Below are 24,699 nucleotides of genomic sequence, written 5' to 3'. Positions count from 1 at the left end.
ATTTATAATCACAGAAGAGTTCAACATATTCACAAACTAAAGTTGACGTAAGATTCATAGTCAAGTTGTCGTCGGTTGCAGCTGAGCTGTTTGTCTGTGTTGATGTTTGATGTTAAAATCTCAAATCGACATTTTTGATGAGTTGTGAGTTTTCAGATCCCAATCAAGTCTGCTGATGGCGATAAGAAGGTTTAATGGTTTTATTAACAAGTTTGTTAATTCCTACTTCACAGTTTTGTAGTGGAAAAATGTGAATGTTAGGGATTTTAAGAAAAAAAGCCTGGTACTGGTTAAGTGATTGTGTTGTTTGTGTTTGCTATAATTGACAGATGCTAAAATCTTGTTCCGTATATGAAAAAAGTCCACATTATAAAACAAAACCAAGATTTTTTTTTATTTTTTTTATTTGGCTTTGTGACATTTTCCTCTGTGAATGTGAACCATTAGAAACATCTAACAGTACCGACATACTGACCTTCCTTTTTATCCTCTTGGATGGCTTTGGCTTTAGTGTCTGTGATGTCCTTAAATGAAGCCAGGAAGAGCACCACGTCGCCCTTCTCGTTCTTAATTGGCACAATGTCCAGTAGGCACCAGAAAAGTACAGCTGAAAGTGAAAAAAAAAAAAAAGAAAACCCACTTTGGTTAACACCGTTAAACAGTAGTACCTCTTATTAGAATGAATTTGCAACATGTGAGTATATCAGAATCAGACTGTGTGTGTGTGTGTGTGTGTGTGTGTGTGTGTGTGTGTGTGTGTGTGTGTGTGTGTGTGCCTGTGCGCACGCAGAGCAACAGTTCCACACATTTCTAGACTTATTAGTGAGCCCATACAGTTGGAAGTCCCAGAGGAGGAGCAGAGCCTTTAAATAGACCGAGCCACTGTTCCCCAGGCACAGCAAGAGATGAACCCATCTCTGAGGTCCCATCTCCTGCTAAATAGATTGCTTTTCACAGGAAGTGCAGGTCAGCATTTGTGTGCCTGTGTGTTTCTAGTGCCTACACCGATAATTGTATTACTGGTAAACGCCTTATTCATTCATTTAAAAAAAAAGAAAAAAAGTGTCCACTTTATTTAAATAGGGAATTATTATTACATCTTTTAGTGTCTATCTTTCTAACAATTCCGTGTGTCTTTGCGTCTTATTTTCAACAGATAAAAACTACGGTGGCCTGAAAGTGCACGACATCTCTCAATATTTTTAAGTTCTGTGTGAGCAGAGAGCAGTTTGCAGAAAACATCCGAACCCACGACAGCCTGCCCAGACCCAAACTACAGACAATTACAAGGGAGTAAATACAGAATTTCATCACCAGAAAAACTGAGAAATTCACTTTAGTTGAGGTGTAAGAGGAGAGGGATTTTTTTTTCCGGGGGTGGAGGTGGGAGGGGGGAGGAGGGTGTAACTGTACAGGCTCCATATCTAGTGAATACGCATTTGTGTTTGCAAGTAGTTTTAGCTCATCATCCTAAAAAGGGGACTATAATGTAAATATGCCCCTGGAAGATTTTCCTAAAGGTTTGTGCTGTCTTGAAGTCTTAACGTTAATTATGTAATCACATCAAATTCAGCCTAATCCGCATCACGCTGTGAGAGACGCATGTCAATGACACAAGTTCACTGTCTGCCAGGAGCTCTCCTCCCTCTCTGGCTTTGTCAAACTTCCAAGCAAATGTTTTTAAAGGAGTAGGTTCAGTCTGCCCTCAAAATAGAATCGTTATCATGATGTGTTGATGATACAGATATAGATTCACTCTGTATTGTATTTATATGTGTTCCGTGAATGGAAAGGAATTGTTGATGAGGAGGGATTTCCCATGGAGTTTCCTCCTATCACTCCCACTCGCTGAATCTTATCACTTGATAACTCAATCACAGTATTCTTGTGTGTGTGTGTGTGTGTGTGTGTGTGTGTGTGTGTGTGTGTGTGTGTGTGTGTGTGTGTGTGTGTGTGTGTGTGTGTGTGTGTGTGTGTGTGTGTGTGTGTGTGTAAATCTGCATGCCTGTGGGGAAAGGCAGTACTATCAGGCGCACAGTGCGAGAAAGAGCATTCCTGATTGCGAACACGCAGCGCTCTTTTCTCTCCGGCAGACAGATGGAGGACAAACTGAGTCAATCAGCTACGTTTACTTTCAGGCCCGACTGTGACAGACAAAAATGGAGGGATGAGGCGACACAAAAAAGACGGGGGCCTCATAGAGACAAAGTGAAATCAAAAGCACGAGGTGGAGAGGGTAGGGGGGGGGGGCTGGAAAAAAATTTAAATGAGGTTGATCGGAGAGACGCATGGGGGAGAAAATGGTTAGGAAGGAAAAGTAAATGAGATCAGGATGAAAAAGGAAAAGCTGGAGAGCGATATAGGACAACAAAGCACGAGACGGAGTTGTGTAGACAGTCACATCTGCGAGGGTATTAGCAGATTTGTGCGTGTGCAAACTGCACTGAGCCGCCTGCCAAATTTGCTTTATGAGACAATCAAGAAAGCAGAGGAAGATTTGACCCATGTGCTCATCATCATACCTGCATTGTACAGCTTTTAAATTCCCTACAGCAGCCATAACAACAACAACAAAAACAACAACAACAACATCCCTTGAAGGTGCGTCCTTCAGTGGCTCTGGAGATTCTGATTCAATCACACGAAGGTCAATCTACGAGACCTCAGATCTCGGCGCAATCTGAAATAGATCTCGTGTTGCGCTCGCTGACGGCTGTCCCCCTCTTTGAAGAAACATCTGACCCTCGCTTGTAAGTGTTTGTGCGCTTAAGAGGTGACACAAGCTTCAGAAACAACTCCTGAATCAACATTGTTATTTGATCAACGTGAAAAGCATTAACTGCTCCTGGCAACAGCTGCCATTTCTCAGTGCCAACTGGAAATAATGTTGTTGAGACACATTCATTACTCACAACTGACTGGTGAGAGAAAAAAAAAAACCCCACAAAACAAAACAGCCCTCCTTCCAGCAGGAAATTGGCTGCAACACAGCCTGAATGATGAAGTGGGGGAAATAAAAGGCGATTTGGGCTGATTAACAAGTAAAAATGTGTCCAGTTGTACACGTACAGAACAATTTGTTTTCAGAGGATTCGAAAGACTTGTTTGAGGTGTGATTTTCCAGGGGAGATGAGGGTGGGCTCGACGTCGCTCTGGTTGAATTAGAGTTTGCGAAGGAGAATAATATCGATCTCCGCCACATACAGTGAATCAAGCTACTTCACCAGCAGACCGGATGGAGCAAAAATAATTGTCTTGTGAAGTCCAAGTGAAGCACGGCTGCCAAAAACATCAAGAGTGAAATTAAAGCTACCACATGGTACGTGTAACTTCAAGGTAAGTAGACATTTTGTCGAACTTCCTCTGGAAAGTTGCAAGAAAGAGTTTTTCCCGTTATCAGCTGTTGGGATGCACATGGAGAAATAAAACTATAAAAAAGTTACTTTATTAGTGGAAAATCAGGTTGGCAGGTCCTCATATAAAGAATATATGATTGTTCACTGTAGCTCATTTAAGAATTTTAAATAATTATTACATTTGTATGCCAATTAAGCCTTTCACAACTAGATAACCTTCATTTATTTAGATTTTATATCTGTAAAATTATCCCAAAAAAGTGCATGAGTTTTAATTTTAACTTACAACCTCTTCAATACTGCCTTGTGTTTGTGCAGGGACTGAGAAGGGACCTCTCTAATGGGAAATGCTCCAGGATTTACGGTAATCAGAAGTACACATGCCAAAATCCTATGTAAAGAAACATGCACCCTGCCTATGTGTGCGTATTGCCTCAGATTGTCATATCAACCATGAGTCCTAGTTTGTCACACTGGAAAGCTCCAGGATGTTTCACGATTAGAGAGCAGCGCGAGTGGCAAAACAGCCTCCTCTTTTTTGGATTGCCGCACGGAAACCAGCCTTGATGAAGATACATATTTCCTCTTTGATAAATTCACCCAACTCGATCTGTGGTAACAAGGAAAAGAAGCATTAACATTGGCAAAATCTTTGATAGAAACATACGAGGGCACAGAGCCCCAGCTCGCAGCACGTGTTGAAACCACAGACGCCGAGATACGCTCATTATTTTATTTTTACTCCATTTTGTCCAGCAGCCTGTTGGCTAATCAGTGAGCCACACACCAAACCACACCACACCGCAGCCAGCTCAGTGGGCTCACTGTAATTGAAGGAAACAGGGTTAAAGAGTCAGTAGCTGACAGCTATTAAAGTTTAATGTGTCACCACATTAAATAATTACGGGGGGACATTTCTGAGTGATAGCTTTGTTTAATCACCTTTTAATGAGAATGGGTCAATAAAGTGGGGTACACATCCATCCTTCCCGCCATTATTTCGGCTATCCGTCGGTCCAGCTGTGCCAATTTAAATGCAGCTTCTTGGAAAAAGCCGCTGAGAACTGCCATCCATTTATGGAAATATGAAAGTCCCACATGGTAATCGCTCTGTCTGCACATCCTCTAATGGCTTTCTGTCCATCTCCACCGTCCTCAACTCCAACACCAAATTGTTAAACGGTAGGGAAAAAAAACAATTTCAGAGTCGTAAGACCTAAAAAGAAAAGAGCTACGATGACAACCAAACTTGAACCAACAGCTCAAACTGAAGCAGAGACAGGTTTAGCCTTGCCTGTCTTGGTGTAGAACATGATTTCATCCTTGAACTCTTTGCGCTCCTCCAAGGCGTCGTCGATGCTGAGGATGATGCTCTCGCTGGTCTCGGGCCCGTAAAGGAACTTGCACGCGCAGCTCTTCTGCATGACCTCGGCCCGAGAGAAGCTGGTGAGCTCGCAGAAGCCATCGGAGCAGTAGACGATGGGGAAGCCCTTCGACACCTGAGCGTTGGCCAGGATGAAGTTGCTGTCTGCAGGGGAGAGGAGGGGAGGAGGACGAGAGGTCAGTGAGGAGAGGAGAAGTTTTCCCAGCTTCGTCAGACTCGTATGAGAACGTTTGTGTTTAGAAGAAAAATGACCAGCTTTGCTTAATTTCCAGTTCCATTCAATAAGAAAAGGAGCTCACTATTATGCTTCCCCAAAGACTCTTTACTGAACACAGACATAAAAAGTAAACGCCATTATTTTTCTGGAGGGAAAGCAACCAGACTATAGTCTATCCCTTCTCACTGCAGCCACACGTTCATAGAACTGAAAATATCCAGCAAGACAAGGAATACATACTATTAATTAGCAAGGGAAGTTTTTACTTATTTTAAAACTATTTAGCCACATGATGTGGCATTATTTATATTTCTGCCATTATGAAGTAATGCAAAAAGTTTTCAATTCGATATTGTTACATACATTTCTTTTTTTCGAGTCAACTGAAAAATATCTGTGGGTGGCCTCAGAAGCAAAAATGTATCTTAATTCAAAAGGATGCTAACATATCTATCATTTAAACAATTTGTAAAAAGAAACAACTGAAACATCTGTTTTCCTCCCACAGTACAAAAACATGTTCAAAGTTTATTCCCGATTAAAGGAACATGTGTAACACATGTGTAACTGCCTACAAAGAGGTAGAAAAGGTCGATGGGGTACACAAGATTCAATGTACCTGAAAATAATGTAAAGACAAGTAAAGAGATGTGTTGATATTTAAAATACATCCCCATGCTAACTTATTACATGACATCAGGCTTAACTTCCAATTGGGATTTTCTGTTTTAGCATTCAAATTTACCATTCACACATTCTGACTGGTTTAAAAAAAAAAAAAAAGACAATATTGTCATAAAAGTTGCATTTTCCACAGAGCACACTGGTAATTAATTGATTCAAATGTTTATAATATTTGAATATAGACATTTATATATAATTCTAACAAGTATTTGCCCTACAAAGGCGAAGGAGGGTGACGATCTCCTTCCTCGTGTGCATGTTAGTGCACTGGAGTACACGTGAACCCCTCCTCTCCCCAAAGCCTGGACCTTCCTACCTACAGTATATTAATCAAACCATCGAGTAGCAATTAACAGTTGCCACAGTATTTGGCTGCTCCCTTTTGCAGCGGTTGCCAGAGCAACTTGCTCCGTAGACTTGGCTTGATGACTTTCCTGCCAAAACCAGAATTCAAACATGGATCCACCACACTCAATAAATGTTCCACTGTAAATACAAGAACACGCCAAAAAGTATCTTAAAACCATTGAACTGTATATTACATATTGTTATTTACTCTGCAATCATCCGAGCCGCTGCTGCATCCTTTTAATCGAACTCATTCGACTGCTCTTCAAGTAGCGCCTCTTGTGTGATTTTAGCGAGTCGCTGTCAGCAGAAACCGGGACAAAAACGTGACTTTTAGCACAGCGATACAAAGACGGACGGGATCTAAAGCTTTGCCTTGTGTGGGCCGCAAAATAAAGGTCAGTTATTGTGACGAAAGACTCATTTATCTGCAGAGTGAAGAGCGAAGGTATTCTTCAGAAATCTTCTGAAACTCATTCGGTAGTATTAAGAAAGCAATCCTGAATTCATAGGATGCTTTCAGAGAGGTTATATGTTCAGGGGAAAGTGTGAGAAAACGTAGGAGCGGCGCATAACAGCTGTAGTGAAGACATGGAGGAGAGAAAAATATCCCATAAATGCTGGAGTATATCACAATTAATTAACCTTTTGTTGTCTTGCTTAAATTCCCAGTTGCAGTGGAACAGCTGTTTATATACGTACGGGCGTGGATCTAATATTTCACACACACACACACACACACACACACACACACACACACACACACACACACACACACACACACACACACACACACACACACACACACACACACACACACACACACACACACACACACACACACACACACACACACACACACACACACACACACACACACAAACAAACACCCACCCACACTGGCTGATACTGAGCTGTGCTGATAGACAGCTAATGTTTACAGTACAATGCCCACTATACAAGACAGATAGTATAACGTGTGTGTGTGCGTGTGTGTGTGCGTGCCACGCTGTAACTTGATAAGCAGTCAAACCAGAACACCCTGCCCATGAAAACACTAAAAAATACATATTTCCAAGTACGTTGAGAACTACTATAGTGCTCATGTGAATTCTGATACATCTGCATGCAGTAAGTAAAGGTTGCATGCATAGTATGGTAAATTCATACATGGAAACACGCTGTGACATGAACCTGTTTATAATCTCCATTTGAGATGGTAAAATGACTTGTTTCAATTACATTTGATGACAAAAATCAATTTTCTGCATCAATAACTCCTTTTTTCTCCTAACCGGATGTTTAATTGTTTCATGTTGCATGTCAGGCTTTGTTGAAAGAAACCACATCAGATTTGAATTGGGAATATGGCAGCGGGGAACAAAACTCTTGTCTGTGTCTCTGAGGAGGAATGAGCCGCATGTTTCTTTTTATGATCCCATTCGACAATCAACAATCGCTCGTGCACGCTGGCTGCACTCACTATGAATTAAGATTCCTGCCACGTTGATTTATGTAATGGTGGATTAGAAAATAAAGAAAAAGGCACACTTTATTGGTTCCCTTGGGAAAATTACTTTTCTGAATTTCACCCATTATATTCATCATTAACTTTAACTACAGATAGTAAGAGAGGTGGAAGCCACCTTGGATTAGAAATTGAAGAATAGGTTTATTCAATCTTTGACATGAATAATTATTAAGATCAGAAAAGATTTGCAGGATGATTTGCAGGTGAAATGTAAAACAAACAATCTTTTTTTATGTTATTTGTATGACTTCTAAATTATTTTGGGTGATTAGAGCTTGATTCTGACTATAAAGAATATTGTTGCTCATGTAAAAGAACAAAAAACTAGTCAGCCAGTGTTGAACCCAGACGTCCTTGCTGTGAGGCGAGAGCACAAATTCAATGCTCTTCTCATTGGTATTCACATGTTTTGTTTTGTTTTTTTATGTAACAGCTAAGAACAGGGAAGATTACTCAAAATTAACTACAATTAATTTTTTTTTACCCTTACTTTACGTCCCTTCCACAGGTCGGGATAATCTGTGCTTACTTGGAAAAACAGCCACAAAGGTTATGGACTTGTATGCGAAGTGATAAAATAATAAAGTGATTAGAGTTAAAATAACACTTTGTTTATTGAACTAATTTCTTTTATTTTAACAAAGGTTTCCGATACAGTTTCCTACATTGTAAAAGTCTGGCTCGTCTGCAGGATCGCTTAAAACCATTCAGATCTCTTTTTGTCGCGATGGTTTCCACACCTCGCACATTGAGTTTGTGGTATCAGTGCTGAAGCGCGGCGAAACACAATGGCGAAAGGAGAATACGCACATTAATGTGTCAAATCAGCAGTGAAACTGTGTGGCGTAGACAGATGGTCAGAGCGGGTCTCAGCAATGGGAGCAGCTGTCAGATGTGAAACCTCAAAAGGCTTCGGGGTGAGCGAGTGAGGCAGGCCGATGGGGTTTCTGGAGTCTCGGGGACCCACAGCAGAGGCCTGGAGCCTGTCTGGTAGCAGCCCCCAAACCTCAGGACGGGCTGCTGACAGGAAACTAACGTTAACACTAAGATACACTCTGCACTTTGTTTGACAGCGGATTGCTTTAGGTGCATGGATTTGACATATAGTATCATGAGATGTTTGTGGGGAATCCATACTGTAATTTTACATATGATGCAAGTGGGAATGTTTTCATATGATACACAACTTTATATCAATGTATGCAGACAAATGAAGACGAAGACACAGGAGTCAAACACACTCACACTCACATTCTCAACTTTCTAGAACAACTCTATATAGAAAAAGGCTATAGGTTTACTTTTTAGGATGTCTTTTTATCTTTTTCTGAATATTTATTTGACTTTCCTCAACAAACCTTTGATTCGTACTACTTATGCCCATTTAACCTTTTTCTTTTATCAGGATTAGTTGTAAATAAACACATTGCGATAAACAAATCTGATCAATAAAAACAATGAGCTAGCATATTGAATAGTGAAAACCTACACTGGTATTTAGGTAGACGTATTATCTTTAATTGTGTAATTGTGTAATAACAGTTTTTTTTTTTTTGACAAGAGCAAAAACAGGAACCAGCTTTAATAGTTTTTCTGGATATTTTGTAAAGTCAAATGTTTTCCATCACTTATCATTTTAATGATTTGTCCCTTTTCCGATCATATGTTACAAGTATTGAAATCATTCTGTCTCAGAGCCGATTCCTCTTTCTTCAGCTCTGCCTTTCCTCTTGCCTCTCTGTCCCACTTTCTCCTTCTTCTCCTCCCCTCCCTCCTTTCTTACCACACCAGCTTCATGTCCCACCTTTCCTCTCACTCTACCTTTGTTTACCTTTGCTCCCTATATAGCTCCCTCTCTCAATCACTCCACCTCTCCTTAGGTCTTCCCCTCCCCTGCCAACCCCCTCCTTTACCCCCTCCAGGTGTTCTTTCTGACCCCTCCTACCGTTTTATATCCTTCCGCCTAATTACTCTCCATCTCGTCTCTACCCTTGAAATTCCAGCAGACTTCCCTGTTTTCCCACATCAATTTATTAACTTCACTCCTTGTACACATCCACCCCCCCCCCCAACCCCACTAAAGCATCATATGTCTTCTTTCATTTTTAATTTTTCCTCTTCCCTCCTCTGCTAAAGGAACATACTGAATCATCTTTTCTTTTGAGTCCATTTTAGATCCCCCCCCCTCACCCCTTATTGCTTCGCCTCCCCTCTTCACCCTTTATCTCCTCCTTTTGTTCTTTGTTTTTCTACCTCAGATCTTCTCTCCACCATCCCATGCTCCTTGTGAATCCCCTCTCTATTATGATTTTCCTTTGGCTAATTGCTCCAATGTAGGAGCCCATAGATCATGTCACCTCACGCTCGCGCTCCTGCCTGACAGCTGCTGGAGAAACCCCACAGGTGCTCACACAGAGAATAAAGGGAGGAGGGAAGAAAAGAAACAGAGAGACCAGAAGCCTCAAGGAGGAGAGAGAGAGAGAGCGAGAGAGAGAGAGAGGGCACGGAAAGAAGGAACAGCACGAGTAGGAAGGAGAGAAAAATGGTTATGGGGAGTTCTTATGCAATAAAAGTCAACTCAAGTACTTTGGTGATGAAGAAAAATTTCATGCATGATCATTTGTGATGAAACAAATAACTGGTTTCATAACCCTTAATTTGGCCATTTTAGCAGCAGTGTCAGCTGAATTTTAGTACGCAATAAATATTTTTCAGCATGTTTATTCAGTGCACATAGGAGAGCTTGCGCAGTTCATGCAGACGGTGTTATTTTAGCTCCCTTCATAAATGACACATATGCTTAAGTGACCCGAAATGTAAGAGATACCAGATTTCTTCCATTTTTGGAGAGAGGCACAAAAAAGTCAACACTCATGTCAATTGTTTTCGTAGAAGATGATGAAGAGTGAGATTAGTTATTTGGAATGTATAAGATTATCTGAGAGAATGACATATGGAGCATTAGGCAGTCGTTGAACATTTTGTTCTCAAATTGGATGTGTTAGGATCAGGGAAAGCTGAAAAGCAAGAGGATCTGAGTGAGTTTGACAAGGACCAAATTGCTCTGGCTCGACGGCTGGGCAAGAGAATCTCCAAAACTGCAGTTCTTGAGGGTCTTTCCAGCCTGCTGGGGTCAGTGTCTCCCAAAAGTGGTTGCAAATTGGGAAAAGTGGTAAACCATCATCGATTCAGATGGGGAGCTAAAAGATGAAACCCTAACTATTGCTTCAGACCATGTGGCTCCTGGATCTGGTGGACCAAAGTTCTACGCGGCTCCAACGTGTCCCTGCTTTAATACATATGATTGTGCAGAATAGCTTGTTATTTTTTTTTATGTATAAAGCTGAAGAGTTTGAACTTCGTTCTAACCATGCCCACCTGCCATGTGCACCCTGACATGGAAGCTGCATTCCCCGGTATCTGTGAGCTCCTTCAAAAAAAGATAATGCACTCTGCGTTGACGCAACACGACTTCAGGGACAGTTTGAGAAACTCCATGATGAGCTTGAGGTGTTGACTTGGCTCCAAATTCCCCAGATCTCAATCCAATTGACTGTCTGTACGATGTTGGAAAAATAAGTCAAATCCATGGAGGTTCAACTCACACACTATAAACGATCGGCTGCCAACATCTTGCTGCGAGATACCACAGTATTAAGCAGGGGCTCATAATGTCGTTCCTGACGGGGGTATTTCCAAAGCAGGTAAGTTTGCTTATTTGGGTCAAGTAGAGCAAAATCGCACCAGTAGCTGTATTTCTTCAGGATCTTCAAAACAGATGCTGAAGTGAGCGCATTTGGGTTATATTGTCCACACCCTGCATTGCTCCAGATTCTGAGGTTCTTAAACAGGAAAGAAAACGTATGAACATTCATCAGCCCTTCGAGGGCCTGGTACCACAGCATAAAGTGTCCCCAGAGCAATTAAAGGCTGACCAATGATCCTTATGACCAAGCATGAGGAAGCAGAGGATGTGTGGAAAAAGTGAAGAGAAAGAGAAGGAGGAGAGAGGAAAATAGAGGGAGAGTCTGACGGCACTACACAGCAGGTAGGGAAAGAGATGGATGGCGAGTAAGCATATGAGAAAGAGAGAGATGAGGGGCGATGTGGACAGGTAAGGGGAATAGAAGGGGAGGCTGAAAGAGACGGATGAGGGTAGAACAGAGGCAGAGGGGTGAGGGGACGATGTTAAAAGTTGAAAGTAAGTGAGATGGAGCTGTGAGAGGTGGAATGATGAAAGATGGAGTGTGGAAAAAATTGGTGGAGAAAAGTGGGGTGTAGATGGAAGGACTCCCCCCCTCCCCCTCACAGTTATGCCCAAATCCATGTAGGCCCAGAAGAAACCGCCACAGCACGGTTTTATAAGCACCAAAAGAGTCCCTCATCTGTTACCATAGCAACCACTCACACACACCATGGCAACCAAGGTTACAACTTTGTCTTTTGGATTCCCAGTGGCGCCAACACATGGGATTATGAGATCAATGTCACACGGCCCACTGAAGTCACTATACAGCATAATCAAATTGGTGTTTACGCATAATTTACTGTCACTTCCCGCTAAGCTCATTCACAAACATGCATCCATACAGAACATGAATGTGCACATAGACAAGCATTTGTTGTAATCCCGTCAAACCATGGGCCTTCAATTGAAAAGAGAAAATCATTCGACCAGTCCACAGCCTTAATCACTTTTGTTGCTCTATCAAACAGTCGTTTTAGGCTCTATAACAATTAAACATCTCACCAGTCGTGTCATTCCTGCTATTTGCAGCCCGCACCTGTGCTTTCCTTTCTCTGTCTCTCTCGGTCAATATCTCGCAACCTCTTCATCTTCCTCTTTCTTGTTTTTTTTCTAAAAACTTAGATTGTTTTATTAAAAAGCACACACAATGCAATTATTCCGGGGTGATAATGGCTTGGCCCAGGCTTTTGTCTCTGAAGCCCCTGCTTGTCGATTGTTTCAGACAGACCATTAGAGATGGTGATGAAGAGAGGAATGGCCCTAATTATGCACTCTAATAAGGCAGAACGTCCACTGTGTCGGGAGGGGGGGGGTTCTCATCCAGAAGACCCAGAAGTTTGCTCCAACAGATGACATGCATGCTTTTCCTTGAAGTTCACAGTAATGATAAAGTCCAGTGACCTGACAGTGAGGACGGCGCTGGCCTGCTGAGTCTAAACTTATCATGCCCTTTTACATGAATGCTTTATTAAAAGCCTTGTTGAAGCCTACAAATCTGCCTGGGTTGCTCCAATTAAACGCAGCAATTTACATTTTCCACAGATGTTTGTCGATGCCTATATTGGCTTACAGCTCGTGAGTACACAGACACTCCTGTAGACATGACATGTAGCTGATGGTGTTGTTGGAAGCAGTTTATGTAAATGAGATAAATATGCTTCCTCGCAGCTCATAATTGCTCTTTAAGTGTGTACTTTGGAAGACTGACTAGGATACATTATTGTCCACCTGTCTAAAAACGAATTGGAAACATTTGTGGGGAGTTGCTGAAGCAACGAGGAATTACAGTTGAAAGGAGGTTTTCTTCATAAAACACAATTCCAAAATGAATGCCCATGTCTGCTGAACGTGTGAAGAGGTAACCATTAACGTGACCCTGTCAATTTAGCATTGATGTAGCTTTAATACTTGCTTTATGTATTGATTATGATGTAAAAAGGACACATTAACATGTATGAAACTGACTATGATGCTCACCCGTAGTTTGGCAAGTTAGAAAGCTGTAGGTAATAAATACAGGAAAGTGGACACAACACGTATTATTGTGAAACAGAAGGTTGGCACACACTGTATAACTCCATGAATCTCATGCTAAATGAGTAAGCAGCACTGTTTCCTGTTACTGTCAGCTTCGCTGTACAATTTTCCACTCCTGGTTTCCTGGATGAACTTTTTCTTAGAGCTGCGAAAAAAGATTTTCATAAAAGTTCAGTAAATACTCTCTATCAGCCCATACTGGTCTGTGAGGTTTCATAAACTCTGTTACTCGACTACAGCACCATTCATTCTGTTTATTTGGGATATTAAGTGGGAGCAGTGCTTCCAGTCCACTGTTAGTAAGTGAGGGCCCCCCTGCACCCTGCAGCACCACAGTCAGTGATGATTGATTACTCCCTCACAGTCTCATAACGGCACTCATTATTTCTTTCACGCCCATTGTATGAGTGAGGAAAACAGCAGACCTGCATTTTCACGAGTGAGCACAAACACATTGGAATAGAAAATCCTTCTCAGAACCTATCAGGGACTAATAAGGGGCTGGTGGTATTGTTCGACATATGTAATCACGGCTAATTCCACACAGCCACAGATATGTCTACTTTAATAAACATTGCTGAAACATATGTCTAAGTATGTGGTCTGTGCTCTGTTATATCCAGTGATTAGTTCCCACGATCTTCTTGCTGGTTGTTGGGTTGCTGGTGGGACTAAGCCATGGAGACACCACTACACTTGACCCTGCCTCCTCTGAAACACCACGATCTGAGAGTGAAGACTTCCTCCGCTGCGCACGACACTCAGATGGGTTTTCAAAACATTCCCAGCATGAGGCAATCACAATGTGCAATCCGGCAGACAATTTTCTTTTTTCTTTTTTTTTAAACAGCATAATTGGAGGCGCTGCTGTTAAATAAGTTCATCAGCGGAGAGGAAACTTCTGTGACTTCCAGTGTCTTTATGCACAAAGACAGCCGAGGACTCGCTGACATACAAACACACACGCATAAAGTTGTGGAAAACAAACCTCCAAAGTGCAGGAGACGCTGCACACTTCTTCCTCCCTCTAGCCTCCATTCCCAAACATTCACATGCTCTAACCCTCTTTCATTCACATATACACTTAAACTTTACCAATGCCATCCTGTTGCGAGTCGACACACAGCTGTTCCCAGCCTTGGCATCTGTGATTGTGTCAGTAATTACCTGCCGAGCGGAGGTGGAACTAGTGTGTGCTGAGAGCTAGAAAATAGCAATCTGGGAGAATAGCGCAGGACTGGGAGCAGACAGCACACTTGGAGACTCTGCACAGGCCCCAGTTACAACTGTAACACCGAACCATCTGCTTCATTTGGCAGGAGCACGGCCCAATATGGTCTCCCTCTACCCAATCAAGGCCATCACCGGCTGACAGAAAGTCAAGTCAGCAGTTATTTCGTAACAATGACGAGGTTGATGAAATAACTTTCAGTCCATATGCTATTAATTAGAGTTCAATCCATTCTCTTGCAACACTGAAGGACATGACCACAGTCACAAGCACAGAAAAGTCGGGACCTTGAAAATTAAAGCAATATGTCTCTTCTCGATTCTCAGAAAGTGTTTTTGGTATTTATTTGAAGTATGAAACTGTAAAACCGTAAAACAAAAACAACTCAGAACAAACAAAACCTTACATCAACCTGCAGATATGACTGGGGCCCCTACAAACGGGTCCCAAACCCCAGGTTGGGAATCCCTGGAATAGGCATCGGTGTGGGATGGAGACAAACAACACAACACAGTGTCAGTGATGGACAGATGGAGAGATTAGTCATCTGGATGGCACAGGGTTGTGATGAGGGAGGGTGTCACCGCATCCTCACCTTGTCGTCTCAGAGCACAGCCACAAGCGGATTCTACTATTTTAGTGAAGGCTCTGGCAAACAGGTACACACTGAACCCAACAAGGAGCCATTATAGGTGTTTGTGTCTGTCAACCAAGAAGCCAACAAAGCACACACTGAAATATGTTCACTCAGATATCGCCGGCCCGTATATGAGATTACTTTTTTCACTGCAAATGATGGCTAGTGTGTCAGCTCCAGGAGAATTAATGGGAAAAAATAATTATTTTTTAGATTCCTCCTGACTCTCAAGGAAATCCTGAGTAATCACAAAGCTGCTGCTTTCGCAAAACGTAGAAAAACAACTATTTAAAGCCTTAAACATTTAAAATGTCATCTGAGCTTTTCAAACAGGCTGGTTGATATTCTGGAAAAAAAAAACTTTTTATAGATTTGATACAGAATGTTTCCAGTTCTTAAATGCCTCTCTGGAGTCCAGTTATGAAGAAGGTGGCTCAATTTAGTGAAATAAGCTGGAGCCTGAGCCTAGAGGGGAGAGTCGTTCTTTGTGATTGTGAAAAACGTGAAATCCATTTAAAGAGACGGCAGTAAATGTGAAAACCTTTTCTCTGAAAGAAAATCAGATCACAAAGAGTTGCCCACTTTCACTTTCAACCATTTATCACTGTTTTCCACTCCAAGATGCCTGCCTGCGCTTCGGGCGACATTAGAGGGGATCACATAGCAGTGAACCCAGCACTTCCCTGATATTTGCTCTTGGTTGGGCCATCAGGCCTAATTTGTCCCGTCAGGCTCCACTGCCTCCAGTCTGCCCCATCTTGCAGTTTAAATCCAACGTTAATTTCCTCCACCTTACTAACTCAAGGACAGCAGTTCATTCCCGGGAGCTTGACAAACCATGTGCGCATTGTACAGTAGAGCACTCCAATTCCCTTGTGTTACAACAGAGCTACTGTCTGGGCAGCTGGATGTATTTTTTGCGACACAACACATAGCCTGGTTTTACTCCAACAGTGCGACTCAACTTGCTGATAGAAGGACTGATATATGGATGGATGCTGCTGGTTGTTATTGTCTTTCTTTAAACATTGTGAAAGCAGGACCGCTGGAAATGAAAGACTATCCCAAAGAATTGTGCAAAAGTGGCGGTCAGGTTGCAAGTTTGAGTTGTAAAGAGCCATGAAATCCACTAATGGCTACATCAGTTATTTAAATCTGTTTTTAGTTTAGAGGAGACTTACAGTCCAATCTGCATACAAACATTTAATTACAATTCCAAATTCTTCCTTCTGTGTTAATGCAAACAAGTAGGAGTAGATTACATTTTTTTTTTAGAAAGTCTACATTTACTGACAAATCTTCTCACAATACATGAGAAAACAAGATATTATAGCATTATAAGCCCTGTGGGTAAAAATGTCGAGAAACTATGTCCTATATTTGCAGCTCTTTAAAATGTGTTGCTTCAAACCTTTAGTGTCAGTTTGTAGATTTGCTGAAAAATCGTATTTCCTCTCCACCACAATGTTTCTCATTAGATTGATGTTTCAAAAGCTGGCCACTTTTCAGGCTGCTTGACATCTTCAGTTTTCAGCGTTGATGGTTTCACAAAATTCCCCTTCATAGTGTGTCTTTGATGCACACGTTTTTCCACATTAAAGTATCTGGGTTTCACTGCTCTATCACTGATATCTCAGGCTGGGTCTCAGTGTTGTATTATATCTACTACTCTCACTGTAAGAAATGCCATCCCTACGTACAAATTAGAAAAAGCAGTTACTTTAAAATTAAAGGCCATGTTGGAGGCCAAATTTGTCCCACAGGCCTTACGTTTGTCTCTCTGGGGCGGCATAAAAGGACTGTAATTGTAAAATCCACTAAGTCAACAATAATAGCATTTACTGTCTATTGTGTTTTCAGAAAACGACATCGCATGGTGATCCACTCAACACAACACACAATGTATGTATACATATATAAATAAGTTCAACATTAAAGCTTATTATGTTTGTTTTTGTTTGTTTTAAAAAAAAAAGAAAAAAGAAACGCATTCGCAGCTGAGCAAAGAAGCTGACACGTGATCAAACTGAGCAGAAACAAAGGAGACCTCATATTCACTTAACAAAACATAATTTGTAAATCATTATTGATTCCCAGGAATACTGTAAGAGAAACTACACTGAGTTCTGAAATTTCTTCTTTTATGTTCATAAAACTACACAAACAATGGATTACTGTTGAAATGACAAGGAAGAGTTCATGTAAAAGTTGTTGCTAAGGAAACCCTACATATTCCTCAGTTTGATGAAGGGCTGGAACTTAAATGCCATCTACCAATTAAGTTAGATAAAGTGACTGATGCTTTCAGGCCAGTAGGTGGACACATTGTACGCACAAAATAGAGGAATTGAGGCAGAAATGAGCGGAAAAAAGAAAAAAAAAGAACCCTGTATTAAAAAAAAACTGGACCCGAATTTGTACAGAAATAACTATCGATATTGCCCGAAAAGAACCAGGAAGCAACTAGGCAAACAAGTTGTGTGGATGCCTGGGACGAAGCTGGGAGCCTGGACTGTGCGCTCTATGGAAGCCTTTGTCTCTGTCCGTGGTGCTGAAAGCGCTTTCAGCACCACGGACAGAGACAGCACGCTGAGCGCGCCGGTCCTTCTCTGGTCCTCGTCCGTCTGCGTCTAACAGGAGGAATTATTGAGTAGTAAGAATAAATGGTACGAAATGCCCAAAGCTCACATTTATACGAAATCCACTCACACTGAAAGATATCTGATACAAACTGTACAAACACAGTCACAGACGATAAACAATAACAATCAATTTAAGCTTCTTTTCAAACCAAGCCAGAGAAAGAAACGAAGACTTGAATCTAAAGTATACACGGCTTCTGAAATCACCAGTCTGTTTTAAAATAGTTAAAGAGCAAACTTACGAGTGCCATCAAATCTTGTGGCTATTGTGTCCAGAAATGTGTTCTGTGGCGCCAATAATCCTTTCATTACAGGCATCTTCCCTGCGTGGTGTCGAAGTCCCCATCAAAGTTACTGAGGAGAAGGTACAAGTCGTCCGAACGCGTGAGGTGCTCCCATTTAAGATGCTGAGGCTGTATGGGCAGCTCATCCAGTCAACTCAGCACAAAGCCAGGCGAGCGTGCGGAGGGTGCGCGTAAATGCGCGCGCCCGCCCGGCCGCCCGCCCGTTCGCGTCTGTTGCGTGTGTAAAAGGCAAGGGGAAAAAAATAAAAAGCGGAGCCCACAGGTGCAGTGCAGGTAACAGGCAGGAAACACCGTGAGGCTGCCTGTCAGCGATGCCATTATGATGCTGCTGCATGAAACGATCGTCTCTCCACAGCGCGCAATGATGGGAGACATCAATCACTCTCAATAACAACTGTGATTAGGATCGGAGGAGGGGAAACACCCAACCGCCTCAAGACACGAACACGACTTTACAATATGAATTTCACTTAGTGTATAACTGTTTACCTTACCAGATCAATAAATAACCGACTCTTTAGCTCGTTGCTTTGACTGTTCAGAGCAACAAAAGACAGCAAACTACATAGATCAAGGCAAAACAATAATATGGAAATGCTAAAAGAACTTTTCTTAATCTCCAAAACGTGGTTAGTGACGTCAGCATCAGGGTGTATAGTTGCATTAATTCTATTACACGAGTTAAATTTAATTCTATAAATAATAAGTTTTACAGTTGCAGCACCTTATGGATATGTAATGGTTTGTTCAGCTGTCCGACACGTTGGCGTTGCTTGGTTTGCAGCGTGAACCTGCTGCCGTCTCCGCCTTAATTTTATCGCCATCTGGCGGTACATGGGACAAATGGACGACTGATCAGATGAGAAGACTTTTCAGTTTTGTGTGCAGGTTGCAGTATAGAAGTGAGTGTTTGTGTTTTTCTGGGTCAATTTACTCTGCAGTTCACCCAGTTCCTGCGCCCTGCGACCACTGGACAAAGCGGTATGAATGGATCAATATGAGATGACGTTATAGTGACGGAGGATACGAGAGCCGATCACTTGTGCAACTGCGCCCCTAGGTGGATAACACCGTACATTACACCAATAGACCTCAAAATATGAATTAATCTGTTTGTTTACGAGACAGCATTTGGTATCAATAGATCGAGTCAGGAGGAGAAAAAAAAACATAATGGGAAGTATATGTTTTTTTTTTTATGATACACTTAGAGAAAAAAGTTGAACTATCGAGAATAAAGTCAAAATACAATGTCAAGAATAATATAAACCTGAGATGTGCAGGGGTTAAGGACGTTTCTGGGACCGCTGTGTGAGAACAGTGACATCGACTATCTCCAGCCATTATATCAGTTGTGTGTCTGTATCCTCTTCAGAGAACCACATTTTATCCAGGACATCCTGCAGAAACACACCCTTTGAGATGCTCATAAACATGAATTGTCACTACTTGTGGCAACACAAATAATCCATTCTCTTTGAGTAAGAGTTGTAGGAGTTGATTAATGTAACCATGTATGGTCTCTGATTATCAGGACTTTATTGGAAGAAAAGAAAACTTCTGTTCTTGTGGAGAGAAAAAAACATGTTTCATAAATGAATATGTGACTTTCATTCACATCACAGTATCTAATACTTGTATTTAACATGTAGAGCAATACTTTTAATTTTATCCACAATCTGAAAGCCAATGGGTCTCACATGAGCCTTTTTCTGTATTTATTATATTATAAATGTCTTTGACAAATTTCTTGACTTTTTGGATGGAATGGTATATGTTTGTAAATCCACAATTATATTTTTGAAATAATTCCCCAGAGCCCGTGAATCCCTCTTAAGTGCACCTTGAGATAAACCAACAACCCCCAGTGCTCATTTGCACACGGAAATACACAACGTATGTACGCAAACTACAACAGACTCAACCTGACAGTGTTCGAGGTTAAATCCCATTAAAAGCTTGGGACTAAACACTGGAAGTCAAGCACTCTGCCTCCTCCTACTCAAATCCTCCACACCACCAGCAGTTTTTCACAGCGCTCATGTTCTCCGGACAAAGTGGAGTCATGTGCACTGAATCATACATCACCTCGGCTCCAGACAGCCGAACGAAGTGTACACACACACACACACACACACACACACACACACACACACACACACACACACACACACACACACACACACACACACACACACACACACACACACACACACACACACACACACACACACACACACACACACACACACACACACACACACACACGTCCTGGAGGTGAGGCACTGTGAAGAAGTTAAGCACAGGGAGATACTTCCATAAACATGTCAGCTAATAAAATTAAAACAGACAGCCAACGCACAGTGATGCTTCACCTGAGTAATTAAATACTTAATGCATCATTTAATCCTGATTACTGCTCCACACACACACACACACACACACACACACACACACACACACACACACACACACACACACACACACACACACACACACACACACACACACACACACACACACACACACACACGATGTTGTGTTTGTGTGTATGTGAGTGAGGCAGTTAACTTCATGGCAAAGTGGCTGTTGAATCAAAGTGGGTCATTTTTTACTTTGCAAGATAGTTTATCAAACTTCCACAGATTAGACTCTCCTTATCTCAATTAAAGCTAAGTCGTCATCCATTTATCAATCCCTCACTGTGGCAATGAGCAAGAAGCAAAGTGTATATCTGGGTTAATGGAGAAAAATAAACAGAATTGCAGTTATTTTCATGAAAATCTGCCTGACTTTAACTTAGAGACATTTTTGTCTTTGTCAATATTAAACAAGGGTATTTGATCATTATTATAAGGAAATAATTATAAGGAAACCGTCAGTAAAATAAGAAATACATAGAATTATTACTTAATCAAAACAAACATATTCAACTTTGAATTTTTTTTAAAGTGTGATGGAGTCTAGTTCAAATCAAAAAATTTACTTATGTAAGAAACCAGGAAATCAAGGTAATCGATACAACAGCTGCAGACTATATATAAAGACTCACGCGATCTTTCAATTTGAAAGCAAACTGACATGAGAACAATTACTCTTTTGATCACCTGTTGATCCCAACAGCTATTAACCATTACATTTCATTCTGTCATTCACCAAAAAATCTGAGAAAGCATTTGTGGCCTGAGCTTCTTATGAGCTTTACAATGACAAAACTTACATTTTGCAGTGATGCTGAGGTTTTCTAAAAATCTCGACCTGTTTCAGTAAGGATTGGTGAAAATTTTTTTCAATGTAATGCAGTACACGTCAAGGGTACTTGCTATTCTGCCATATTTTCTTCACTTTCATCCGGTGTGGTTCTTAACTTCCCCACTAGAGGCTACCAAATTCTACTGTTTCAAATGCTGCAAACAGCGAGAAAATATTAATTAATCTCTTGCAACGTTGCTCCACATAGAATAGAATATTAATAGAATATTGAAATCGCAAATAAGAAAGAATAAAATATCATATAAGTAAATATTAATGTGTACAAGGCTTAACGGAGTCCAGCACTCATATCAATATTGAATCACAGCTACTGATTTTATCTCCACCTCTTGGCTGTGTTGTGTGTTTTTTAGTAAAACTAATCGGACCTGGTCTAGAGCTTCTTTAATATACACTCATACATTAATGCGTAAGACTCCTATGCTGTATTGCAAAGGCGGCATTATGGCAACATTTTAACTTCATGCTTTTTACGATGCCCCCGAGTGCTATACGCTGAGTGAGCGCTGCAGCTCTGTGCTCAATTTACACACATACTTTTACAGTAGCTGTTTCCTTTATGTGCAATATATACAATGGGACATTCACACAGCCATGCTGTGGATATGGTTCACAAGACCTCCTATTACAACTAATTATAGGAACGTCACAAGACACATGAACCCCAGATGGCCTTTTGAAAATGTTTTCTACTCTTGTTGTCTTCCTCACAAACAAAAGCTCAAAATCTCATCTTTTCCATTATTCACAAAAAACTTTAACCATCATTTTTTTTTTTTTCAATCAAGTAGGTAAAGAGGGCAGCATCTCGCATCTGATCTGGAGCTCACAATCTCATCTGCCCTTAAATTCAAACCCCTTTTGTCAGAGATTTGTTGATTTGTATACATACATCAAAACCACCGTAACCTGAGGCGATGTTTTCCCCAACCGGTATTCCATATCCGTGCCGGTGGGTTATCAGACTGAGGAGCACGTCCACACCCCAGATCAAGGGAAACCTGAGGAGATCGGTGGAGGAGGAGACGACAGCTGCCTTCAAGCTAAACTAAAGGCACAATGTCAAGCGATAAGATTACTGTGTGGACGTGTAATATGATTGCAGAGCGGGGTTTCTGGGTTAAGATGTTTTAGATTAGAGACAAAGACGGTGGTAGAAGAAAATTTCGGGAAAAGTTGCATCATGTTATTGTGTAATTCGAAATATGACCTTATCAGGGAGTGGGCCACAGCAGTGTTGTGGTTTGCACTCTGCCCCTGGTTCTAGTCCGGGTTGAGCATGGGGGTCTTACTGAGCTTTGTTAACGGTCTCTAGTTTCATCCCACAGACCAAAAACGTGCATAAATAAAAAATTAAAAAAATACTGTTAGGTGTAAATGTGATTCTGTGATTGTCTGTTTGCCCTGTGATGGATTAGTGACCTGGTGTACCCTTCCATTGCTTATAATAATGATGCAAAGCTGGAATAAACGGTACAGAGGATGCATGGATTATCAGTTTATAAAAACGATTCATCAATGGTCAATAATGTAGCCTTTCATTGCTGTAACTGGTCACAGTCCATAAAGTGATACGAGGGTCATTGACTGCTAACAAGACATGTGAATGACTAATAAGAGGCCCCAACCTGATACAGCTTATTTGTAAGGTCATTAACACAAACATTAAAAAAAAAAAAGCATCTATTTTTAAGATAGTCATGGAAATTCCTCATTTGGGGGGAAAAATGGTAAGAAATCCAAATATGTTGAAACCTCTCAGTCAACAAACAAACAGAGGCGGAGGCGTACATGTGCAGAGGTTCGGTGTTACGTGTCTTCAGCCCTGCTGTGCATGTCACTCTGCACAAACGCTCACATGCGTGCAGTTGTCAGTCACTCGGTGAGCATCGCCCGGCGCGTCTCCGTCTACGAGCGCCTGTGAGGAAAACATACATCAGAACGAGGGGTGCGCGTGAGCGAGGGAACAGCAATGTGCAGTGCCGAGCGCTGGCAATTCATTTCCCCGTTAACGTGCCACCATCGTGCCTCCACCCAACGGCAGCAGGTTCACTAACCATATCATGAGTTTATAATAACCACATCACATCCATGGTGAATGAGGTGGAATGAAAATCTAACCTAATTTGGAGAGATACACGACTGTGTGAGTAGTAGGGTGTCCCCTGAGATGAGGCTCCGATTGAGGGAGCCGTGTGCTGCACTGGTAGCATGCTCTGTGAGCGTGTAATGGTCTTAATTATCATTTAGGATGCCAGCTCCATTGACGACATATCAAGCCAGTGATAAAATAGTGGAGCAGAGAGGGGGAGAGAGATGGGATCGTGTAGAAACGCAAAGATATCTGCACACACAACGTGGTGGCGGATATAACATATACACATACAACAGTAAAGTTACAACACGCAGGTGCACACACACCCACACACACACGCACACACACACACGCACACGCACACACACCCACACACACACACACACACACACACACACACACACACACACACACACACACACACACACACACACACACACACACACACACGTTTCCACCCAGCTGAGTGACATCTCTCTGAATTAGTCACGATGAATGATGTGTAACCAGCCATGACTCGTTCTGGCTGGGGAGATAGCTAATTCACTTTGTTTAATTAGTCAAAAGTAGTAGTGCACACTACCTCTCCCCAAACATACACATTTCTATCGCACAACATCCACCCATCCACAAGAACCACACGTCTGTATTAAAGTCAGAGCTGTCAGCAGTCCGGTGTAACGTTTCACGGGGCAAGGCTTTGAATCTAATCTGTCAGACTGAAGGGTTTCTGACTCTTCCTCTCCATCTCTCATGCAAACAAGCAACGCGCTCACACACACACACACACACACACACACACACACACACACACACACACACACACACACACACACACACACACACACACACACACACACACACACACACACACACACACACACACACACACACACACACACACACACACACACACACACACACACACACACACACACCACCCGCTGCTTTGTGATACCTTCACAGAGGTTCCAGGCACCATTTAGGGCTCTCCGCCTCGGAAGTGAGGAGCATCTTGTCTGCAGTGGGCCGCATGGGAGAAGCTCTGCTGCTGCTGCTGCTGCAAACAGGACAGAGGACAAGTTGCTTTGGATCCAGCTCTTTCTACACTATGAGGTACAATAGGACAGTTTCCATCTTCACGTTTTTATTTTCTCGGTTTGTGTGCTTTGAATTATTTAAAAGTCAAAAGATCAATATCAGGATTTTAC

At 41.8% G+C, this 24,699-nt stretch overlaps 1 protein-coding gene across 1 annotated transcript in view; it reads right to left on the bottom strand.

The window, feature by feature from the left end:
- The window catches only part of kcnh8 (potassium voltage-gated channel, subfamily H (eag-related), member 8), a gene marked incomplete at both ends in the record, with an annotated part of 51,408 nt that extends 33,275 nt beyond the window's left edge, over positions 1 to 18,133 (bottom strand). The window contains 3 exons of the mRNA XM_080515522.1: positions 476 to 607; positions 4,651 to 4,884; positions 18,058 to 18,133. Of these exons, the coding sequence (XP_080371648.1) occupies positions 476 to 607; positions 4,651 to 4,884; positions 18,058 to 18,133 (442 nt within the window). The remainder of the gene's footprint in view (positions 1 to 475; positions 608 to 4,650; positions 4,885 to 18,057) is intronic.
- Between the last annotated feature and the right edge of the window lie 6,566 nt (positions 18,134 to 24,699).

The sequence above is a fragment of the Blennius ocellaris genome, assembly GCF_963422515.1.
Source record: "Blennius ocellaris genome assembly, chromosome: 20".
Classification (NCBI taxonomy): domain Eukaryota; kingdom Metazoa; phylum Chordata; class Actinopteri; order Blenniiformes; family Blenniidae; genus Blennius; species Blennius ocellaris.
Note: the sequence above shows the minus strand (reverse complement) of the source record. Positions and strands in the feature narration are given on the sequence as shown.